Source organism: Staurois parvus, unplaced genomic scaffold, assembly GCF_062004578.1.
Source record: "Staurois parvus isolate SC_StPar_1 unplaced genomic scaffold, SC_StPar_1.0 ptg000715l, whole genome shotgun sequence".
Taxonomy (NCBI): domain Eukaryota; kingdom Metazoa; phylum Chordata; class Amphibia; order Anura; family Ranidae; genus Staurois; species Staurois parvus.
In genome coordinates this window covers 6,121,781-6,147,427 of record NW_028318511.1, presented here as the reverse complement: position 1 = coordinate 6,147,427, position 25,647 = coordinate 6,121,781, and the positions used below count along the sequence as shown (strand labels likewise).

General features: G+C 41.4%; 1 protein-coding gene across 3 annotated transcripts in view; it reads right to left on the bottom strand.

Annotated features, from left to right (window-relative positions):
• The window catches only part of CD151 (CD151 molecule (Raph blood group)), a 66,827-nt gene that overhangs the window by 1,040 nt on the left and 40,140 nt on the right, over positions 1–25,647 (bottom strand). For 2 of the 3 annotated variants that reach the window (XM_089653556.1, XM_089653557.1), the window contains exons 2-8: positions 14,428–14,521; positions 11,925–12,116; positions 8,836–8,910; positions 2,996–3,016; positions 2,221–2,325; positions 1,919–2,077; positions 504–590 (exon numbers count right to left, since the gene is read on the bottom strand). In XM_089653556.1, coding sequence (XP_089509682.1) covers positions 504–590; positions 1,919–2,077; positions 2,221–2,325; positions 2,996–3,016; positions 8,836–8,910; positions 11,925–12,116; positions 14,428–14,511 — 723 coding nt within the window. In that variant the 5' untranslated portion in view covers positions 14,512–14,521. The remainder of the gene's footprint in view (positions 1–503; positions 591–1,918; positions 2,078–2,220; positions 2,326–2,995; positions 3,017–8,835; positions 8,911–11,924; positions 12,117–14,427; positions 14,522–25,647) is intronic. The other variant, XM_089653558.1, reaches the window with a different exon arrangement.

Genomic DNA, 25,647 nt, shown 5'->3' with positions numbered 1-25,647 from the left:
GCACACAGGGATCAGGCTGGCACTAGAAGCCTAGCAGCACGTGTAGCTCAGTTTACATTCTGGAGAACGTTGCGAGCAGGCAGGTAGGCATATTTTATTGCAGAAGAGACATTACATAAAAGAGTCTGCCTGCTCTCACTGAGTGACAGCAAATGTTATCTGAATAAAAGGTACTCTCACACGACAGGCCTATCTGTCTCCAGGGGTGGTACTTACAGAAATAGTGGTACAACCTCCAGGGCCAGAAATCAATGTAGGCACTAGTGGGAGCATGATAATAAGGGAGCAGATAAAACTTTAAGGGGGGGACAAAACACAAGAAAAAAGAATAAGTGACATCCATTTAGCTCTGCTCCATTTCAGCAGGGGGTCTGTTCACTGATCTGAAAAAAACGAAGTGTGAACATCCGACCTTGACTGAAAGTCTATGTCTATTACGGCAGGATAAGTACTTTAAAAATGATAGGAGTTGTCAATTCTAGCGTTATTTCTGCTAAACTTACCTGTACAGAGGCAATACCTAAGCCCACTGCACCAATAATAAGCAGGTGAGATCGGATGAAGGATTCCAGTTTGGTGATGCAGCCACCCTTGAATAAAATAAATAAAATTAGCATTTAAAAAAAAACATGTATTCTAAATACACTGACATTCATCACACATTTACCCCATTCATATTATGGCAAATGTATAATTAATATGAGAATTTGGGGGTGAATGTATAGTGAATCTTTATAAGTAGCATATGGTGTACAAGGTTCTAATACAGAGCACAGTGTGACTGCCTCACTTTTAATTATCTGTGATTGGATGAGGCAAAAAGCATGAGCAGCAGCATCAGGATCACCACCTCATCCAATCAGAAAATGCTTTGCATTTATTGAGAACAATGCAAGGTGTTCTGTGAATGGCTACTATGCAGCAGGGCAGTCACTCATCACAAGACCTAGAAGACTGCAGCGAGGGCGATACAATTAATCTCTCTCCTGTGTTCAGAGAGAAAAAACCAAGGGGGTGGGCTTCACAGCGACTGGGGGGGAAGGGAGGAGGGGGGAAGGGGGGGTGAGTAGCGTGGAAAGGAGAGGTGGAAGGGGGGGAGAAGGGGGGAGGGGGAGAAAGGGGGGAGGGGGAGAAAGGGGGGAGGGGGAAAGGGGGGAGGGGGAAAGGGGGGAGGGGGAAAAGGGGGAGGGGGAAAAGGGGGGGGAGAAGGGGGAGGGGGAAAAGGGGGGGGAGAAGGGGGAGGGGGAAAGGGGGGGAGAAGGGGGAGGGGGAAAGGGGGGGAGAAGGGGGAAGGGGGGAGGAGGGGGAAAGGGGGGAGAAGGGGGAAAGGGGGGAGAAGGGGGGAGGGGAGAAGGGGGAAAGGGGGGAGAAGGGGGAAAGGGGGGAGAAGGGGGGAGAAGGGGGGAGGGGAGAAGGGGGGAGAAGGGGGAGGGGGAAAGGGGGGAGAAGGGGGAGGGGGAAAGGGGGGAGAAGGGGGAGGGGGAAAGGGGGGAGAAGGGGGAGGGGGAAAGGGGGGAGAAGGGGGAGGGGGAAAGGGGGGAAAGGGGGGGAGGGGGAAAGGGGGGAGAAGGGGGGAGGGGGAAAGGGGGGAGAAGGGGGGAGGGGGAAAGGGGGGAGAAGGGGGGAGGGGGGAGAAGGGGGGAGGGGGAAAGGGGGGAGAAGGGGGGAGGGGGAAAGGGGGGAAAGGGGGGAGGGGGAAAGGGGGGAGGTGATATGTGGTGTTTGTTGGAATTTCCCTTCCTGCTGCTTGCAAAAGCGATCCAGCAGCTAATCAGCTACTAGGATTGTTTTTACATGAAAGCCAACTGCCAGCTGAAAAAGATGATACCAGGATGATGCCTCTAGCTGTAGGCATCATCCTGGTAGGACTACTCGAAAGAAAAAAAAAAAAAAAAAAAAATGTATGACTATGTCTTACCTCCACTTTGTAGATATTTGAAGGATGGTCTCGAATCCCACAGTTAGGAGTGACAGTTTTGCAGCAGCTGTCTGGAACTAAGCGCCTCTCAGCCTCTGGAGACTTAATCCAAATACTCTCCTTCCAGTCCTGGGAATTATTACTTCCACAACATTTAAACTATATGAAAAGAAACATAACGCTGGCATGAGACATACACAAACAAGAGTTTTCTCTCTTTAAAACCCAATTACTAATCTAGTTATTGCAATGTAATGCCCAAGTCAACAGTAAATGCACCAGAAGAGGAAATCTGGCCCTACCTCTTGTTGTAGTTTGTCCACAGCATTCGTCACTTTTTCCTCTCCTGGCTGCTTGTACTTCTGAGTCATGGTTTCCTTTAAGCTTTGCTTCAGTTCATCATTGAGCTGCCGAGACAAACAGACTTGGCTCAGTCTCATCTAGAAACCCTCCGCTTTTAGCAGCCTCTCTTGTCACAACACCCAGAATTCCTTAGAACCTCTTGTTTTCACTTAAATGGATTGTTTAGACTTGCAGTTGGAAAGGAGGAGGGGGAAGGGGGGTGTTAACAACGCACAGTTGAGCTGCATTTTTAGCGTTTTAAACTCGGCAGGCGGTACCGCTCCCAAACATGACCCATTCAAGCAAATGGGGATACACTGCAAAGGTCCCACAACCGCGTGTGGAATTTACTGTTAATCACCTCTGAAGAGCAATCGGAACGCAGTTGCTCTTCAGAGACATGGCAGTTTAGATGCAAGTGTGAACTTAGCCTTGGAGTTCACTGATAGTGTCCAAAGACCAAGCCAAAACTATTTTTTGTCAAGATCATTGCTTACTCATTTAATATAATATTGGTACATCAATACATATCTAAAGCTCAAACCTTCATACTAAAAATACCCCAAACAGACAGGGTAAAGTGGAAAAAAACCCCCAAAACATTATTTTGGGGTTAATGTGGCCACCATCTGCTACCTTTATTGCTAGAGCTTTAAGAAGACATGCATAATATTTGGGGGATGCTTCCAGAAGCAGAGCCTGAGATGCAGCCAATCAGGAAGGAAGATTTGTTACCTGTGAGCAGAACGGAGCGCACTGCGGCATGAAGGAAAGACAGGGACACAGCAAGAGTTAAGCACAAGTATTTAAAGGTATACATACACACACGGCATGCAAGGTTGGAAGGGAAGGAGAAAGGATCTCGGGAAAAGATTTGGCAGGTGATGTGGCAACTATTCCCTTACTCAGAGCTAAACGCCAGTAAATTGAGACTTCAAGTCAAACAGAGCTGCTTCTCACAACTAAATAGGTAAATGGAAACATACTTGTCCTTATTTTCCTCATTCCCACTATCTAGAAGTCCATGGCACGTTTATTTCAACCTGTGCTTACAAAGTGATGGCTGGATTCTTACTGGCTGCTACAGGCATTACAGGCTTTTTTTTGCATAATATGGCTTTTTGCTCACATGGCTTCTGAAAGCACCCAAAGACAATAAATGTCTCAAGTACCAGCAAAAGCGCTTGGCTGAGAATTCTTGGAGGGAAAAGTAATTATTAGAAAGCCTTGCCCGATCAATTGCCTTCCTTCAGGAGGGGCGGTTCTGCAGCTCAGTTCTCCATCACATCTGGAAAGATTTAATTCAAACAATACGCTTATAAACAAGACTGTGCTAAATAATATCTCTCTCTATATATCTCATTACTAGTACATTAGTACATATAAGAATAAACATTTGTGAAAGTTTCCTTCTAATTAGCAACTAGGGGCCTCCACTGACATTAAATCTGCTAAAATGCTATCTGTAGATGCAGATCAGATGCGGGCATACATGAAGCTGTTCTTGTACAATCATGCACACAAAACAGCTCTGGATTGGGTATATTTTAAGGTTTCTTGCTTGCTTTCGCAGCGCCAAATCAGTTACATGCATTTGAATGGGTCTGAAATAAGGATTAACTTGGTCTTTCTAAATGTGGAATTGATTTTGTTTTATCCACTGTGTTGGGAGAGTTAAGCTGGGTGTATGTGAATCATTTTTTTATGACCAACCAGAAGGCTGATCAAAAAAATGGAACACAAGCGAGGTGGATGGAGGAATCTTCCCTTCTGTGTTATTGTAGTCTGACAGCAGGGACTCCTCCACTGTCAGAATACCCTGATCGACTATGCAGCGCTGAACGAACAGAAATATTCCAGTAAGCCCGTTCATGAGAAGTTGAACTGCTGAACTAGCCGAATTTCGATCCATCTACGGCCAGCTTTACTCCTGTCTTCTATCCAACACGAGACAGAAAAAGCAGCACCTACCATATTCCCCCCCACCACCATGTTTCATAGCCATTAAGATTTTAATTTTTTTTCCCATCTAAAAGGTTCTCCGCGTTTTGTCTGAAGGCTGAATGGTATGCCCTTATACTAATCACTGTAGGATTTCCCTCATAAGGATAGTAGCAGCATTATTACTACATTCTCTAAGCTATGGCTGAAGTCTTTAGAATTCCTTTTGCAACACATTACAGTTTTATGAGCTTTTAGAAGTCCCCAAAATAACTGGATCATGCCACAATGCATATTAACCAAATTCTATTGTACAAAAAAACAGGGAAGAAAGAGCAAAAGAGAAGCAGTACTGAAACCTCAACTAAAGTAGCCCAAATCTATGGAATATCTAGCTCCTGCTGTCACATGGTGTTGCGATCATAGAGGATCACATACACTTTCCATGAAGTAACTTGATTGTTTCAACTATCAGTTCAATAATGATACACCAATATAAACCGTGTATTTTGTTTTTAGATAATATTGTCTTTATTATGACTAATGAAGATCAGATCACATTTTAGTAATTAGTTGCACAGCAATCTAGAGAAGTCTGTATTTTATAAAATCCGCTGCCATGGGCTCCAAATATAGATTTTTTAAAAGCTGCAGAAACCGTTTTTTTTTTTTTTACAGGCATAAGTATAAAAAGCAATCAAGAATGAAATTCCTTTTACCATCTTTACAGTTTCTGTTCTTGGTATATTACCAAAGAACAGGCAGTAATCAATATATTGGTATCCAGTTGTACAAACACAGTAACACTGCTCTGCATTTACATGTGGAAAGTAATCCGGTTACAACTGCCAAATAAGAACACACCCTAACATTCTGTATAGCAGGCACCTACAGGTGTCGGTACATCTCTTTAGCCAGCTGTCAGACACCTTGGGATCCTCATAACCTTACGCTAATAGGGAACTCCGGCTGGCCTCCTAAACTTTCATAATGGTGAATGAGGCTTCTGTTTGTTTGGGGGAACCAAGAGAAAGTGGCAACTGGTAGAGGGTCATGGCTCACCTTGTGTCCTGAATAGTTTTAGCATATTGGAGCACCCCTTGTTTTGAGGCTTCCAGGGCTCTCTACCAGCTGATGTTAGTTTTATTGGGTAATGGGGATGCCAGGTTTACTTTACAAATATGCTGTAGCCTATAGGAGTAGTCAAACCACATAAAACAATCTGACAGGCGTGCCTTGCTTTTATATTAAATTTATAAGGAAATATAATGAGATGAACCCCATCTCACCAATACTAGCGCTTCACAATTTCTCATGATAACACTTGCATAGGACTTCTAGTTCAATCCATTTTTAACTGGCAATCCAGATCAGATTAGTACATTCCAAGTACATTAAAACAAAAGGATAGGTCTGAAGAAGGGGGTGCACCCCCAAAATGTGTCAGCTCACCAGCCTAGCGGGGTGTCATTGGAGTACGCTTATCCTGCACTGTATGGTGTCTTGTGGCCCTAAACACTCCCATACGTTGTACCTTTGTAAGTACCCATCTGTTTGCATGTTTTATGTTCCCAAATAAAGCATTAGTGATGCACTAGGTGCTTGCGCTCTCCCTGTTTGCCCTTTTTGCAATGGATTCCCCCATCTGAGGAGGGCTGCATCCACCAAGCATTCCAGACACTCATGGACTTGTTGCTTTTCGAGTTTCATCAAATTGTGGAGAACTGATGAGTGCTGGGAGTGATTGTTTTGTAAAAGGTTTGCAATGTCCTAAAGTTAGTTTTGTTTAGAAAGCAGCCAATGCCAAGCCTGTGTCCTGCCAGCATCCTGTAAATAAGGACCCCTAGCTCTGTGCATCCAACACACCCTCTGCTCAGTCACAATCAGGAAAGCTGCTGCTTAGAGAAATCTTGCTGTGACTCAGCAGTGGTCGCATCTGATCTCTGCAGAAAGACCACTGCTTCCATAAAGAGTAAGGGTCCTTATCTGCAGCATGCTGGCAAGGAACAGGCTTTTCTACTTGGGCTGGGGCTGCTCTTCAACAAAACAAACAGTAACTTTGCACATCATTTGTTTTTATGGGGTAACTGTGGGTATAGGATAACTTTTTTTTTTTTTTTTATAATGGTTTAAACTGGGTGCACTTTTGTCTTTTCTCAGCCAGACTAACTATGTATCTACATGAACCTGGAATGCATTTAGCCAATTTAAACAGAAAGATCAATATGACATTCAAGAGTCAAATTGAGTAAGCATTTCTAACAGGACAACCACCTCCTAATTCCTGGCAGGTATGGGTGGAGTGCAGTCTGAAGTCAGTGGAGCACATCAAGCTCCAAGTAATTACTGATTTACCATGCAGGAGCATGCAGTCACATGTGCCCTCTTACTTAATCAAATGAAACTAAAATTAGACTCTCACTGCCCTAGGGATGTCTGGAGCCAGGAATGAAACCTCCAATTAATGAAGGAAGATTGCAAGGACTGCTAAAGCATACAGAATAGCCAGATACATAATATGGGCACAGTTTACTGTAGGACTATATGGGGTTCAAAATAACCCTTAACATTTTGCACTACTTCATGGAAAAGAAAAAATAATTGCACACAGTTCCTTAATGGAGGGCCTGTTTTCACCATGTCACTGCTGTAACGCATGATTCACAAAAAACACATTACATGCATTTGGTTTGATGCACTGCCATTTATTTAAATTAGCACTGCATTGCTTCATGCCAAGTCAGTGCTAGAGCTCTCAAACGAGCAAGAAGCACAACGTTTGCTGAATTAGTGCTCTGCCTGTGACCCCGCGTTGGGGGGTTTTGGGTGAGTGTTGGGCCCCTGCAGGGAGATCACTGCATCAGCAAGCTGGTAAATTGACACTGCATATATTTTTTTCCTTTTAAATTTTACATGTAAAATTAAGAAAAACTGGAAATTGTTTTTAAAAAGTCAGAATGGAAACCTGTACTAATAGAAATGCAGTGATTGCCACTGCTGTCTCTCAAAAGAATTTTAGTGGCCTGGCTGTCAGTCACTGATCTAGATTAATCATGAAAGAGGGTCTGTGCTTCAGAAAGTATTGAAGCCATATATCACCATGATAGCCAGGCAACGAGCTTTTTCAAGAGCAATGTCAAGCTCCATGTTCGGAGTACATTTTACATTTAATGTTTTAAAAAGGTTTTTTTTCCCCGTTTACAGCTCATAAGTACACGAGGACAGGTATTTGCTTGGATGTGCTCCTGACCATGTTATGCTGCAGCTGTGGTGGAGGTCAAGGATGTAGCTGTGCTGGCTGGCAGAAGAATCAAACTTGGCTGCAGAGAATTACAAAATCCTTCAAGCAGGTAAAACAAACATACAGTATCTATTTCAACGTTGTATTGAACTGATTATGAGGAATTCAAAATAAGTCAGTGTACAACAGATTTTGCAGAACACATTCTCATCACGTACTGTAGGGATTCTGCCCAGAAAAATAAGGTGTATCCTCAGTTAATACAATTTGATTTAAAGAATAGCTAAACCCAAAAACAAACAAATATATCACAAACTTACCAGTCCTTGGATGTGGTGATTGCATTAGCTTGCTCCATGTCCTAGGTTGACAACACGCACTTCCTTGAACTGCATGGCAGGCCATAGACGGGCTGTTTGTCGGCTGATAAACGAAAAATCGGTCAGCCCCATTGCCGATGCTGCCACCAATGTCCACAAAAAATGGCCATTTTTCGTGGATTTTGTAGCATGACTGATAAAAATAAAAGAGGAGATCTGCGAAAAACGGCTGACGGGCTGGCCCCACTAACTATGTGATTATCGGCTGATTTTTCGCGTGGACGAACATTCGGCCGATTAACGACCAGTCTATGGCCTGCATATCTGTGTAGGAGCAATGTCACCCTAGGCTACTCTCCTGATTAGGACTACAAACACCTCCTCTTCACCATTACATTAGGGGATGTAGTTTACAGAAGACAGCTGTGAAAGCTGATAACATTGTTTGAGATATCAGTTCAGTGCATGGAAAGTTACAAGGACTGATAAGCCAAACTATATTTTTATTCCTGGATTTAGAGATCTTTTTACGTTGCTCTCTGGGTGCATCTTTTTTTAAATCAGAAATATTATTTATTAATGTTTAAGGCATGCATAATACAGAATGCAGTACCAAATGTATCACAATATGAAAGAATCAGCCATTAACAAAAAACAAAAAAGTACTAAACAGAAATTTTCCAGTGTTACCAGTTGTCCAATAAACAAAGTACAACAAGATTGTGGTATTATTATTCAGTAAAGGCACATGCAGAATCCCACAGACACAGAGCAGTAGATGTTCCCCTCCAACAGTGGGCCAGTGAAAAATACAGCAGATAAATCTTCCTACATGATAATCGAGGTGAATAACGCAACAGGCAAAGCTCATCTTGAAAGGATAATTACAACAGCCTATACATTATCAAATCCAATGGGGCTATACCTGGGAGCATCTTTGTTCATCCTGTTTACAAACTGGATGTTACTTAGGGTGTTGTAAAGGAAATTACATCCCTGCAATATTAGTGATCCATCAGTATTCAGTAAGAGGCTGAAATGGTTTTATTTGCATCCAAAACCCATCCACCTACCTGTTGGTAGTATATATAGGCCAGGATTCCTGCCAAGATCTCCAGGATGAATATGCACATCAGCAGGATGAAATACTGAGGGCAGAAGAAAGTTCAAATCATATATGACGGTTATGTATGAGCAAACGTCTCACATATACAATTCCTAACAAATTCCTATTAAAAGACTATGTAACAATACTAAAAGACAAAATCCTGTTTGCACGAGGGACCATGATGCTATGGAACTGCCCAATATTGATATGTTATTGGGGAAAAATTGTCCGCACTCTCAATGGAGTGTTTCAAATTGAAATTCATAGGTATCCCCTTAAGTGATGTAATTTTGAGGGTGTTATTCCAAGCTCCTATGTTAATCCTTATGCATTGGACATCACCAACCCCACCCATTGTTGCTGAATGGACACTATGTAATGTACCACTTGGTGAAGATAACCAGAAGAACCTGTTCTTGCTGCAACACAAAGAGAACTCTGAGCAGTGTACGGAATGTAAAACCACAATTTTAGATGTCACCAGCAGATGGCACTGTGATAAGCTGTAACAAGAAATCTTTCCTAAAGATAAATGGTTCTCCTTAGGGAGGAGAGATCCCAACTCACATTCCTGACATTACACCAGCATTACAGGGAACTGCCCAAGAGAGACTAATACAAACACACTCTCTTAGATGTACACCTATGTAAACACCAGCTTTCTAGATCACAATGTACGTTGCTATGACACAGTGATCTAGATCTGTGAAAATATTGTTCCATTAAAACAGGCAAAAACTTTCCTTTGGAAAAAAAGCACAAGAGACAGCACTTTCCTTCAGTGAAAAGTGTCTCTTATTGCTGGTGCTGCCTGTCCTGTTTGAAATGTGAAGTCCTCTGCCCCCACTCCCTCTGCCCCCACTCCATAACCCAGCTTCAGGTGCTGTGGAGGTGAATACAAGCACAGGACGTGTCACAGGCACTTGTCAAAAATGTCAACTTTGCCAGCCCTTTCTACCCCCCTCCATTCAGAGAAGCTGTGCTGAAGCCTCAATGACTGGCTAATGCTCTATAAATGGAGGTGGTGGACCTTTCAATTCATCGGCACATCCTCAATTCATATTTTCATTCACGAAGGCTATAGTACAGCTTCTATGAATAGAGGAGGAAAGGGCAACAAGGGCCTACACAGGAGAAACAGCACCAGAAGATTACAGACGCGGGGATGTGAAAAGGACGACGACTTCGGCACCAAACACAAGGGACACTTATACTACTGTACCATTGTGCTGATTTTTTTTTTTTTTTTTAAATTACATAAAACTAGACTTTAAAGAGGAACTCAAGGTGCAGGCAAATGCACAAAATATCACTGTAAGTGCAAACATTATGATGTGGTCCTAAACTATAGTTTCCAATGCAGCATGCTGTGAAGGAAGTAATGGGAAATCTCTCAGTCAGTAAATGGGTATCAATGAAAACCAGACAAAAGGTTCCAAACCATCCCCACTGTTTTATCAAAATGTTTTTATTTTTGCTGTTTGTGTCTCCATTGGATAGTTTTCCTGTCATTTCCTGTTCCAGTTAGGGTGGGCACTGAGGCAGGAAATGCCCTGAAATCTGAGGGTAAACCTCCCCCATAAAGAAAGAAAAAAAATAAAAACCCAACTGAGGTTTTAATCAAACAGAGCATTAACATGCAAGTTCTGGTTATTATTTCAGTGTCCATTCCCCATCCCAAATAGTATCTTTTAGCTAAATTCACATGTATACTTGCCTTACCCCTAGTTTCTGTACTATAGGGGAAAAATATGCTCTTTCCTGAGAGATGGTGGAAAATACCTGAAAAACTCACAGGAACAAAATGCAGCAAAGAGGGACAGTGCCTTTTTTGCAAGATCTGGAAGACTCCACATTCCCTGGGATTTTACCAGAAGGATGATGTTACCCTCCCCTAGACACCACCAAGAACAGTTAGTTTTGGGGAGAGGACTTTATTAAGCTTGCCTTTAAATTATAGTGAAAGGTCAAATTTAATGCCTGACTACACTTTTCTGACAACTGTGATAGACTCTTACAATACAAATACTTCTAAACTTAGTAAACAATACTAACTGCCTTCTCAGCTTGCATACAAACTCAATGTTCAAACAATGCTTGTCTCCACAGTTGTGTCTACATCACTTCTCCTGATGGTCCTTGGTGTCTGTAGATACAGCTGAGGCTAAACTACCCACAGGGAACACTCAGCATTTGAACATTTCCCACAGAGCACACTGGTTCAAAATATGGGAACCATAATGACATTTTCTAGGATGACCACAGACACAAACCTTATCAATTGCACCAGCAACAGGAAGGCCGCACACCAAGAAGGAAAATAAAATTCTTCCTTTATTAAAATAACCAGCAGGAACATGTTCTATACAAACATGTTTTGTGGTAGGCACAGTGCTTTAATGTTATTTTGCATCTCCGTGTGCAGCATTCCTGTTGCTGGAACGATTGCTTTGGTGGAGACATGCCAAGCCAGCACCTGAAATATGATTGGAGCCTGATCTCACCTGGAGTGACGTATAAAATATTTCACATTGAACAGATTCATACAAACCTTCTATAGTAACTACAGCTCCAAAATTGATGTTCCCCCTCATATCCAGTTTAAGTGGGTAGGGAGTGAGGGTAAATATCTCTGCCAGGGACATGACAGCAATAAAAAAAAAAAAAAAAAAAAAAAAAAACTTTTTTTTTTTCTTTTAAGTAGAGGGAGAAAAACATAGAACCTTTGTCAATTTTCATTGCTCAGTAAAGATTTTTCACCCACTTCCAGTCTGTCACATCACTGCTACCTGGAATGGAGGCAACGAGAAATTTCCCTGGCAGGCCCACACATAACTATTAAACCTTACACCGGTTCTGGCCTTTCTCCTACCCTGTCCAAAACGTTGTCTGGGGATTCAGTTTCAGAATTAAATACAGGTTATCTAAAACATCATAAAACTGTAGCAAAATGGTTGATTGGATTAGAACTTAAGATACAATCAATAACAAATCTAATAAATACAGCACATTTTTAAAAGATGTGGTTTAATACACACACACAAGAAAACTTACAACTTTCAGCAGGCTCTTCCTCTCCTTAAAGGTTGCACAGCAGCCAAGAATACCAGTAACCATCACAATGCCGCCTGCAACAACCAGGATGTAAGCTGTGGCAGCGTAGGTGCTTGAGGGTAGCAGACTGATGTAGTCACTTTTCTGGACCAGCGTCCAAACCCCTACAGCCATTACAGCCAGCCCAGCCAGCTGTAAACAGAAGCAGAACAAGGGGAAACATGAACAAGAGAGGAATCTGGGTTCTGGATATTAAACCTATGGTCACTTACCTGAGAACCTACAGAGCTGGGCATTGGGATGAGCCAAGTGTAGTACTTGTGTACTTGCATCTGCCCCATCCCCTTAGATCAGATCTCACCAATAACAAAACTGCTATTTTTATTAGTTAGGACTTGTTTTACCCCATATGTACACAGCTTGGTTTTAAATACTCAGTTACGTTTAAAACAGACAATCACAGGCTGTTTTGAAAACAAATAATGGTGTAAAAAATTGGTCAACAGTATTATGCCAGATATATTAAAACGTAAGAGGCATATATATATAAATACCATTTACTCCAGGTATTCAATCATAAAAAAATGCTATTTACCATAGGACTAGAATAAGTATGCGATTGTCATACACAGAAGAGCTGCATTGCACAATGCTGTCATTTTAATATATTCAATACTTACACAATCAGAAAAGCAGAAAGCTGATGCCCAAGTGGAGATTAACATGCATTTCTGTTTGCAGTCAAATCAGAGAAAAACCCTCTATAAAATTGTGTTCCTCTTCACACAGAATAGGTAATCTATATGTTTTTAAAAAAATATTTAATATCTTTCATTTTTTTCTTTGCAGCAGGCCTGTGAGCAGACTGCAAGATACTCAGAACAGTTTCAAAGGGAGCCTGTTCCCAGACAAAGACTAGGGATACACAGAGTTTCCCCTCGGTAGAATGCAGTAGCCCAGCTTTCAAATCTTTAGCGCTCTGCTAAGACAGTGCTCAAATCTAGTTTACAACTGATAATGAGATCTGCCAGCACAGAACAGTCAGGATTTTTCAACATTAAATCACCAACCTCTGTCTTAACATTACATAGCAAAAAGGAAAAAAAAAAAACTTCAGTTTTTAATTTTTCAGAAACGTTAAATGTAAACAGCAAATATGTGAATGGGAACATGTATCAAATATAATGTAGGTTATATTCCAATTTTGCTGCAAAAAAGGAAAAAAAAAAAAAAGTCAACACTAGTATTACAGTCTTTGTATTAAAAGCCATTTACAACAAGGAATGTTTAAGGCCCTGTTCACATGGGGCGTCTTTTCCCATCATGGGAATGGAGAGGTGTTGGGTGCATCCCTGTGTGGGTAAGCGAACTCACCCTGCGTGCATTCAGGGAACCGTAGACACATGTCCCAACAGACAACAATGGGAAGCCAGCAAAGGGATGTGCGCAACACCTGTCCATCCCCATGCTGGGAAAAGACAGCATTACACTGGGCACACGTCATTGCTCCATGTGTACAGGGCGTAACGGTTACACGTCAACGCCTATAAAGCCCACTGAAATGTTTGCATTTGACAGTTAAGTGACAAGGGGCAGGTTTCAATGTACAAACTGAGCCTAGAACACAATGGAGCTCTTTAGGAGCCCACCGTAAAGACAAGCAAGGATTGATTTGGCCTTTTTTTTTTGGGCTTGTTCACATTTGTGGTAGCTTGTTGCTCCTCTGAAAAGTGATCTGTGGTGCACATCAAGGCGGTGGATTGCTTTTAGATGGCAGTTAACAAGCAACTTAGAGACAATATGTCACTTCATGAACACCTATTTTAACACTCAAAGCCTGTACCACTGCGCACTCAACTGTGTGCATTACATACAGATACAGGGCGGCAACATTCACTTAATGAACTGTAGGTGTAAACCAAGCCTGAGTGTCTTGCAGAAGACAAAGACAGCAATGACCTCCTAAGCAGTACTCTCAGAAAACCTCCCTCTAAAATACTTTTAGACAGACAGACTTTCCACAAACTTGATAAGGAAAGTCTGCCTACCTTTTTTTTTTTGTTCATATTATTAGGGCCAGAGGTCATATTATAAACCACATTTTTAAAATATAGTACAATTGCAGTAAAACCTTTATAAAAAGGTACTTCAACCATAAATACTGAACTACACTGTCTACAACAGGAACAGAATGCACAACCCTCGACCTTCTGGTTTCCCACATTTTCTTTAAAAAAAAAAAAAAACACACCACAAGTAATCGACTAAGACTCCACATACATTAAATCACAATTATGCAATCTTATTTTACCAACAATGACCTCTGTACAATACTCGTGTGCTAGACTGGATGCAGAGGTATCATCAGCCCAGTGTGCAGTCAGTCTACATGACTATATAATGACAGGAAGCTGCTTCCGGATCACTTATATGGCAATTCTGGGACATAATGTATTATCTAGTTAGGTGAATCTAGTTAAAAAAAAGTCTCATAATGACTTACCCAGAAAAAGAAGTTGAAGGTGAAGAGGAGGTACTTCAGACATATTGTTCCACAAGTCTCTTTCTTCTCGTTGTATTCTCCCATGGTGGTGATTCTGTAAACACAAGACAGATACATTATTATCTACAGGAAAGTGACACTGTATGGAGCACATATCTGCAGAATGACACTACATTCACCTAAAAGTTAAAGTACACCTGCAATCATCTAAAACGCAACACAAAGCAATAGCTGGTTCCTCCAAACTCAACAGCTGGAATGGCTTTTATTCTACCAATACCCCTATAAAGCAGGCAAGCTTGTGATGCCCATCTTCTTGGACAAATGAGACATGGTGATATTAGCTTAAAGCAGAACCCCCCCCCCCCCTCTTTTCAACACCAACACCAATTGAATGAATATACACAACATGTTCAAGTTGTGAAATCCATTGCTCTGGTGGTCTTTTCTTCCTTTTTATCTGGGCCTGCCCACCAGTGACATCTGAAAAATGAAGATTATTCTAAATCCAAGATATTGCAAGGTTTTATGAAATCAAATCCTACAGAGAGCCCAATTATTTATTTTTGCCTCCCAAGATCTTGAAGATCAGATATGAGAGCTCCCTGGTGATATACAGTGGATATAAAAAGCCTACACACCCGTTAAAATGTCAGGTGTCTGTGATATAAAAGAATGAGACAAAGAAATAATTTCAGAACTTTTTCTACCTTTAATGTGACCTATAAACTGTACAACTCAGTTGAACAACAAACTGAAATCTTTTAGGTGGAGGGAAGTAAAAATAAAAAACGAAAATAATACGGTTGCATAAGTGTGCACACCCTTAAACTAATACTTTGTTGAAGCACCTTTTGATTTTATTCCAGCACTCAGTCTTTTTGGATAGGAGTCTATCAGCATGGCACATCTTGACTTGGCAATCTTCCTTGCAAAAACACTGCAAATCTGTCAGACTGCGAGGGCATCTCTTGTGCACAGCCCTCTTCAGATCACAACACAGATTTTCGATTAGATTCAAGTCTGGGCCATTCCAAAACTTTCATCTTCTTCTGGTGAGGCCATTCCTTTGTTGATTTGGATGTATGCTTTGGGTCGTTGTCATGCTGAAAGATGAAGTTCCTTTTCATGTTCAGCTTTCTAGTAGAAGCCTGAGGGTTTTGTGCCAATATTGACTGGTATTTGGAACTGTTCATAATTCCCTCTACCTTGACTAAGGCCCCAGTTCCAGCTGAAGAAAAACAGCCCCAAAGCATGATGCTGCCACCACCGTACTTCACTGTGGGTATGGTGTTCTCTTGGTGACGTGCAGTGTTCTTTTTGTGCTAAACATATCTTTTGGAATTATGACCAAAAAGTCCAACCTTGGTTTCATCAGGCCATAACACATATTCCCACATGCTTTTGGAAGACTTCAGGTGTGTTTTTGCAAAATTTAGCCAGGCTTGGATGTTTGGAAGAAAAGGCTTCTTTCTTGCCACTCTAGCCCATAGCCCAGATATGTGAAGAATACGGGAGATTGTTGTCACATGTACCGCACAGCCAGTACTTGCCAGATATTCCTGCAGCTCCTTTAATGTTGCTGTAGGCCTCTTGGCAGCCTCCCAGACCAGTTTTCTTCTCGTCTTTTCATCAATTTTGGAGGGATGTCCTGTTCTTGGTAATGTCACTGTTGTGCCATATTTTCTCCACTTGATGATGACTGTCTACACTGTGTTCCATAGTATATGTAATGCCTTTTGTACCCTTCTCCAGACTGACACCTTTTAACAATGAGATCCTCTCTGATGCTTTGGAAGCTCTCTGTGGACCATGACTTTTGCTGTAGGATGTGACTAAGAAAATGTCAGGAAAGACCTACTAGAACAGCTGAACTTTATTTGGGGTTAATCAGAGGCACTTTAAATGATGGCAGGTGTGTACTGACTCCTACTTTAAGAGGGTGTGCACACTTATGCAACCACATTATTTTATTTTTTTATGTTTAATTCCCCTCCTAGAAGATTTCAGTTTGTTTTTCAATTGAGTTGTACAGCTTATAGGTCACATTAAAGGTGGAAACAGTTATGAAATCATTTATCTTAGTCTCATTTTTTTCACATCACAGAAACCTGACATTATAACAGGGGTGTGTAGACTTTTCATATACACTGTAACCCTCCTAGGAGGCAGCTGGAGGGGGACTGGCTATGTCACCAATGCCTCAAGAGAGGCAGATGTGCAGAAAATAGTATGTTTTCATAAAATGATGGCATTCTGCAACAGAAGTTCAGTATGTTTAACGCTTTCACTGCCAGAGACGGTTTTTTCTTGAGATAAAAATTTTTTTTTTAAATATATACACACACACACATACATTTTTTATTTATATATATATATATACATACACACACACACACACACACACACACACACACACACACACACACACACACACACACACACATATATATATATATATATATATATATATATATATATATACACACACACACACACACACATATATATATACATATACACACACACATATACACATATCAGGGTGGATAAAAATCAATGATAAAAAAAAAAAAAAATGATTTTTTTGATTTAAAATCGATTTCTTTTTAAATAAAATGCTTTTTGAGGAAAATATATTACCATCCAAAGATTATTCCATCATGAAATAAAGATTAATTTTTTAATTATGTAGAATAAGGCTGTATATGTTTAATTTTTGGGGTAAGTAAATGCCATTAATCCATTCACAATGTCATGTAAGATTATTGGGCAGTTTCTCTGCCTACAAGATATTATCACAGATGCTTGGTTTACTTTTGCAGTTCTCAAAACTGAATTTGACTCAGCGGAGATCACATGCCTCTTCTTCACAGCAAAAATGTTATAACATGAACAGAGTTAAGAAAAAGACGTTAATCCCAACTTCTACAAACCTATGAATACAGAATCAACCCCTTCAGTGCTAAGTTTCAAGAAGTTCATTGAATAGAAACAATATTTTTCTGATTGTTTGGAGTGGAATAGATCTGCACAAGAAGAAAGTGAAACTAAGTGTGAGGAGGAAGGGGCTGACAGTCTAAGTTTCTTAAAATATATATATTTTGTTTAGCCAAATTAGTTAAAACATGGATGTTTGTTTAAGCAAACAACATATGCTGTAATGTTCTTGTTTCAGTTGAATAAATCTATTTAAATTGTTATTATTAAGGTAATGATTATTTTTCTCCTTCCTAAGTACAACAGAAAAGTTGTCCAAATATGAATGATTAACCTATTAAACTGGGGAGAAAAAACTAATATGAAAAGTTGTTATTCTAAAAATCTTCATCTACTTGCATATTAAAGTTATACCAGCAATAATTAGTCTTTATGTAGAAAACTATGATTTAAATCAAGCCTGACTAGTGATTTAAATCAAATCCACCCTGACAGACACACACAGACACACACACACACACACACACACACACACACACACACACACACAAGACTGCATAAAACCCAAAACATTTTATGTTTTCTGAAAGCAGAAACCCTGAAGAACTAGTGGTAGTTCATGATATTGGCACAAAGGTTTGGATGTATTTATTCAACAACAACATGTGGTGTTTCTGTAAATTTTAGGAGGGAAATAAAACAGATTACAGTCACATGATGAACATGATCATAGTGATAAAATAAACAAAATGATGGTAATAAGGGTATACATTTCCGAGAACCACACAGATGAAGTATGATGCAGAGTAAAACTGGCGATACTGAAAAGTAATCAGTAGTGAATATTATGAAATTTGATGTCTAGAACAGCACCTGGAGCACCAACAATTGCAGACAAATAGTCAGCATAGCCACTCCTGGAATAGTTTGTATTACAATGTAACATTAGTCTGGATACAATCAGACTTTGCAGAGACATGTTACTATATGTAATTATTGGACTGCTGCATTGGACTCTTCCTGTAGAACAGTTCCTATAACTTGGAAGGAATGATTTGTCATACTGAGTCATTCATTCTCCTTAAGTGACTCACAGCACTCATCCTCTCCTATGTACTCTAAGAGGGCACCCAAACACCAAGCTAGATCTTGTGTTAATGAGCCACATTTGTAAAGCAGTATGCCATTTGGAGATACTATAAAACGGGGGCCTTTGAACACATGCATGCTCACATGTGAATTATTCATCCCCATTACAGTGTAATTCTGGTTGCAAAACCCATAAACTAAAGGGCTGACAGTACCTCGTCCCATTTATTCCTCAACCAGTCGAAATGCAGCATCTAATCCAATCAGATGCTGTCTGGGGTGGTAAAGAAGAGTTATCACTCAATGCAATGACAAAGTGGAACTTGACCCCAGAATACTCTAGGAACATGAAAGAGCAATAAAGCACACCAATAAAAGTAAAACACTGTTTACTCTGGATGTCCAGCAATCAGCATTGACAACTACAGGCCACTTACCAGGGACATCATGCAACTTACGGTGTCATTCACTTTTTCATATACAGTCAGTGCTGAAGAAATACCTAGCAGAATCTGAAGTTATGAGTAAAAAGGTTTGGGTTTCAGACATCAGTCGGACATATTAGAATTGTCTCTAAATGTGTCCCTGTATGGAATATAAAAACTCTGGCTTTATATTTTGGCTCCACAGAGTCTATTACAGATCAGTCAAGTTATGTCAAGAAGATCAATTGTGCTGATGTTCTGAAAATAGCAGTTACCTGGCTGTGACAGGCTTCAATGCTTCTAGAAGCACCTCCCTGCATAAAAGGGGCTTATGTACACTGAATAATTTGCAATCTCTCCTAGACGCCTTCTTTCTGGCAGCAGTGTCCGGGCAGAAAACGAAGAAAAAAAAAATGCATGACGCCTGTAAGCCCATCTAACACATTTAGGCACATCAAGTGCTTGGAAGTTAATTTCATTGGCCAGAATAATTTATTCTGGCCATTGAAATGAATTAATGTTCAAACACTTAACGTACTGTGCATTTACACCTGTCAAGTGTTTTTTTCTGCCAAAACATTACTGCTCCTGGATGTGCTAGCTGTGTGTTTTTTTCTGCTTCTAAACACCTGTGTGCGCATGGACACACAGGCTAACATGCAGGGAGTTTAGGGCGGAAAAAAAATGCCAGACACCCATAAACTAGCGTTAAAAATTTCCAGTGTGCATGAAGTCTACGTTTCAGAGAAATCTGAAATCCTCATTCACCATAAGTACTTCTTCCAGGTCCATGGCTCAAAAGTATTGAAGCCAAAGTAACAGCATGGCAGCCAAGCAGCAATCTTTGGCACAAATAAATATAGGAGTGCGGCGCTAATGAATAAATGTCTCAGATTAACTAAAACACAATATGATGTATAAGCAAAAAAATATAATATCCAAATAAATGTCCAAATAATAGAATAAAATGAACGCAGGATCTTGCATAAAAGATGAAAAAGATGAAAAACCAGGATCCAACGGTAAAAATGCGCACTCACCGGACGCGCTATGGAAAAGCGCATATGTAGTATAACCTTTAGGAAACCTTCATCATCTGGAGAGTTGGCCTCCTCTCTGATGATGTGCTGGAGCACGAAAGGCCTTAGGAGGAGCCAGCAGAGCGTGATATCTAGCCGCCTGGAGCCACGAGGAGGCCCGGCGGCCATTTTACTTGTGGTCAGTTACACTTCAGTTTTTTCATGTTTGACTGTCACAGTGTTTCTGCCTTGCTTTTATGATACTTATTTTTGAATAAATACATTTTACTTACTACACTATGAGAGATTTTTTGGCTCCCATTTGGAGCTAACATTTTTTAGGAATTACCTATCTTCACCACCGGAGGGAGTTCCTTACTTACAACTTCTAAAGGGATTCCTGGATTGGAAATTGTCCATTATATAGAGATCATTTGTCCCTGGATGGCTACCCACCGTCTCCAGATGATGAAGGTTTCCTAAAGGTTATACTACATATGCGCTTTTCCATAGCGCGTCCGGTGAGTGCGCATTTTTACCGTTGGATCCTGGTTTTTCATCTTTTTCATCTTTTATGCAAGATCCTGCGTTCATTTTATTCTATTATTTGGACATTTATTTGGATATTATATTTTTTTGCTTATACATCATATTGTGTTTTAGTTAATCTGAGACATTTATTCATTAGCGCCGCACTCCTATATTTATTTGTGTATTATGAGGGTTTAACTGTGATTACCTTTGAGTGTATTGGCAGCTGCTGAGAGAGCGCTCACTTTCATATTTCTCTTTTTTAGCAATCTTTGGCAGCCTTCCATATTTGGTCTTTTAAAAAGGTTTCCTGGGTTATGGCACTTTAAAGGCTGTCCCTGGTATCAACATAACATAGGCTTTCTTTATCCAATTTTACACACATAATGTGGTGCCCACACTTCAGGATAAATCAGAATTAAACCATATCAGAGCCTTTATCAAATGTCTAAATCTTTCCATTACCATTATGATACACAGTGATTATTTTGATCAGAAATCTTTAAAAACTCTGGACCTCCCCTGAGGTTCCAAAGGCTGCGGATTGTTTTTTTTTATAACAAAATGGAACAATGACATTTAGGTACATGTATGAGCATCGCATGAGCTCTGCAAATTATTTAAACATGTACCTACATTTTATGTCAAACACACAGTACGTTTTTGTTAATGTGCTTTGATTTAATGAGCCCAGTTACAATTGGAGTGTGCCATCATCGTGATTCACACTGAATACAGTATACCTATATGGGTATGTGCTATAACATTAGTGTTGTATCTTAACCACTCGCCTACAAGGCACTTATACCCCCTTCTTTACCAGGCCAATTTTCAGCTTTCAACGCTGTCGCACTTTGATTGACAATTGCGCGGTCATGCAAGATTGCACCCAAATGAAATTTTTAGCGTTCTTTTCTCACAAATAGAGCTTTCTTTTGGTGGTATTTAAACGTCACTGGGTGTTTTACTTTTTGCGCTATAAACAAAAAAATTGCAAAAAATTAAAAAAAAAAAAAGTTTCTTTGTTTCTATTATAAAATTTTTCAAACAGGTAATTTTTCTCCACTGATGTGCATTGATGAGGCAGAACTGATGGGCACTAATAGGCATGTCATGGAAATTTTGTATTGTTGGTCGAACTTTAAATGTGTCATATATTCGTGTTATTCATATGTCTCTCGTGTGGCTTAATTAAAGCTCTGAAGGCTGCAATTGGGCCATGCGCATGTACAATGTATGTATTACAGTACTCAGCTTGGTAATGGATGAGATGGCAGATCTGCGCTTATAGACCGGCGTGTATACCACCACAGCATTCGATGCGAATGCTGCTGTCAGTAGACCGTGGGCCTGTATCCACATATCAGCAGCATAGTACCACGTGGGCTTCATAACGCAAGGCGCCAAGCGGTACGAACTCCGCGTGTAGGCTTATGCATATCTTACAACCCATTACTAATCTGAACTGTATCTTGGATGGATGTGTTTTAATAAAGATCGTATCGGGCCCATCCAGGTACAGACTGATATTTTTAGGAGATGCTTGTGCAGAGAATTTACATACCAATAGAAGCTAGTAGGACAGGAAATATGACCTCAGATGGCTCAGGGGGGGGGAAAGGGAGGAAGTCTGCTGACCTCAGAAGACTCATGGGGGAGGACCAGTGATAGATAATAGGAAAGGCTATGCTCCAATTGGAATGTACATCCTATGTATAGGCACTCCCCATTGCATTGTTCGGTGGGAGGGGATTGACTTTATTCATGTGGGGGGCATGTGTGTATTTTTAATAAAACAGAGAGCTGGGTCTAAAATCAGCCCTTATGTGGATTGCAACCAGCCTTAGAGTGTCGTGTGATCATTCTAGGGTAACGGAGCTCCAATCACCCACATTTCAACAGAACCAAAGTATTTGGATGGGCAGGAATCGTGTAATTTAGCTGCAGTCGTGGTAAGCGAGATTCGCACAGCTTTATGGGGGATTTCTGCGCATCCAACTGCGAGTACTCACGGTAAGGAGAAATTCGTTAAAGCGAATTTCCAAGACAGTTTGGCGAGCCTGGTGGATACTAACGCGTATTCTTGCGTAGCTAACCAAGAACGAGGGGGGAATGAACTATCATGAACTAGCAAAAAGTATGCCGGCACATTTCAGGTCTCTCTGCCATTAAGAGGATCGCTTTTTGCGTGTTCGTGTGGCTGATTTCGCTCTCTGTTAGCTAACAAGAAATACCGCTTAACAAGGACCTCGTTTTTTGTCCTAAACTCTTGATTTGTGGGTGAAAGACAAGGGTTTGTCTCTGCTGAGAGCAGCAGAGGGGTGGGTTTGGTTGGCTGGATTTGGTCAAGTTTAAAAATCTTCCAACCAAAAATTAAACGGGTATATGTTTTAGCGGGTAAAAGTTGTTGCATAGTGTTAGGTAAGTATTTGTGGGCTGTAGGTACTGTGGTAATTGCTTTACCCCCCTCCACGTGAGGTAATTATTACAGTGCTGAAAGGTTTAGGTTAATTGTTAACTGTTGTAAGATCTCTGTGTGTATGTAGTCTGTGCAATGTTTTGTGGTACTACTGCTCCCAGCAAGCATGCAGCAGGGGGTCCTTTCTGTTACATGTGCATGTTAGTGTGATATGTTGGTGTTTTATGTCCATTCTGTGATTGTGCCCAAATTGTGTTGTATGTGTGCTTCATATTGTTGTGTAATTGTCCAGTGTATGTTCTGTCTAAAAGTCTGTTTTATGTAAGAGGTTAGAGGCAATTTTGAGGCTAGAGTCTGCCGTGTGCTTCCCTGTGGGGGGGCCATTCTAGTGTTACCATGTGCTTCCCTGTGGGGGGTCATTCTAGTAATGACCATGTGCTTTCCCTGTTGGTGGCCATTTTGTTGGCTACCATGTGCTTTCCCTGTTGGTGGCCATTTTGTTGACTACCATATGTGCAGTAATCTCTATGCAATGTGTATGCAGTTTTCTATATGCATTTGACCCATATTGTGTTTTTAATCCAAATTTTTTACAGTTTCATTTGTTTTCTTTTAGCTTTAAATTTGCGTATTACCAGCCAATTTAAAGTGTGTTAAGCGAGTTTTCCCTTCACGTGTTCCACATTTAGTGAGCGCAGTGAAGTCTGGGTTTTTGCACATAGATTTCTTGTATAGTGATTATGTTTTTCTTGTGTTTTTCCTGTTAAAAGTAGTTCCTTATTGTAAAGCGGGTTTGTTTTAAGCTGCTGTGTCGCGTGTTTCACGTCCAGCAGACTTTTTGTGTAAACGGTTTTAGGTGGTTGCAGCGAAGATTGCGTGTGTAGCGCAGATCGTTTAGCGGTGCTGGTATGAGTGATTTTTGCGTCAGCAACAAGGTTACTTTTGGCGCAGTTTTTCGGTTTACCTCTGTGTAATTGTTTTACTGTTAAACGTCCCGTGTTTTTCATAAGGATCCACTTTGTCCTTTTTAACAGTTTTTCAGGTTGAAAAGGGTTTTTTTTTTTTCTCTGTGTGCATTAGGAAAGTTTTTTTCTTTACACAAATTTCCTAAAGGTCAGTTAGCAGGTTTCTGCCCAACCAGTGACCCCTAAGTAACATCCAAGAACCCCTCTTTTTGTTTTGACTTGTGTTAGCTACTGTGTGCAGGGAGAGAAAAGCCACTTTCATCATTGTGCGGTGTGGCCTGCCAAACACAGTGGGTGATGAGAGCCACATAAATTACGCTGTATGAGTGGGAGGTCCAGGGAAGTCCTGGTTACCACAAACACTTCGGGTGGTCAGGATCACATAAATTGCGCTGTGGGAGTGGGAGGTGTGCTCTCAGTCTGACCGCCACTTGATGCGCTTCGGGTGATCGATAAGTATCACATAAATTACGCTGTGCTGGGAAAGTGGTGGAATCAGGCCTCTCGGTAGGATCCCACCGAGTGCTCCAGGGGGTAAACAGGTACCCGGACGCGGGATATATACCAGTGACTAGTCACGATGGGCAGTAGTCAGTCCATGAAGAGAGAGGGGGAACCAGCCCTCTTCAGGGTAAGGACAGCTGCACAACTGATGAAGGTGAGTTTGGGGGGGAAGTCTACAGAACCCCTCAAAAGGTGGAATAAATGGTCGAAGGGTACCAGATGGGAAATTCCCCGGGAAGGTACATTTGACGCATGGAGGTGGGAAAAATTCATCTCTGAATTTGAACCATGGATGCAGGCGTCAGAACTAGAGATCGCACAGCTATGGCTTCACAGGTCAATCCAATTAGGGAAGCAGGGTATACATAAACTGGTGTCTGTCTGGAAGAACCAGGTGATGTATACCTGGCCTCCAGAGGGAATAAAACAGGAGGATCCGGTGTCAGAGGTGGAGGAAGCTCTTTCAGGGCTGACTCTACTAAGGCAGGCAGGATCAGGGTCTGCTGGGGTTCCCCAACAACCAACAGTGGCTGAGATAAGTATAACTGCACCTGTCTCTTCTGTTAGTGACGTCACTCTCAGCCTCTGCCTCTACCTCTCCCTTCTCCCTGCTTCACCCCAGCTCCTTCTGTTTCCAACTATGAAGCCTACTCAACAACCGATTTGCAGACTATCTGTGAATCAAGGGGAATAGACACCCGGTTAAGAAACAGGGCGGATTGCATCAAAGCGCTACGAACCACTGATCAGACCCCTGCCCCCCAGCTATACCCTGATCTGAGGGACCTCAAACCTGAAGGTGCAGTAAGCGAGGTGGTTAATCTAAGCCCACCGATGATGCTGGGTCAGCCCTTGCACTCTTCCCGGACCGAGGCCTATCCAGTCAGGGTGCAGCAATTTGAAGGTCCTCCCAATGCACGGGGGGAACGGACTTTAGGGGAACGGGTAGTTTGGCATGTCCCCTTCACCCCGGCAGAGATCCGCACTATTCTGGCTGAGCTCCCGGACTAGCGAGTCAATCCGAGAGGATTTGCTCGAATGTTTGGACAAAACCAGTTCAGCTATGGTATGAGCGGGTCAGATTGTGCACAGATCCTACGGGCAAAGGTGGGCATGGAAGTGGCCAGTACAGTGATTGCAGGGTGCTCTATAACCACGCATGAGGAGATGACTTCAGGGGGCAAAGAGTTCTGTACACAGCTAAAGGCAAAGCTTCCAGAAATGTATGGTGTTACCTCTACTACGGACATGATGAAGCTCACCCAGGGTCCTAATGAGGAAAGCGCCTGCTTCTGGCGCCGTCTCAAGCAGACGGCACTGGATGCAGA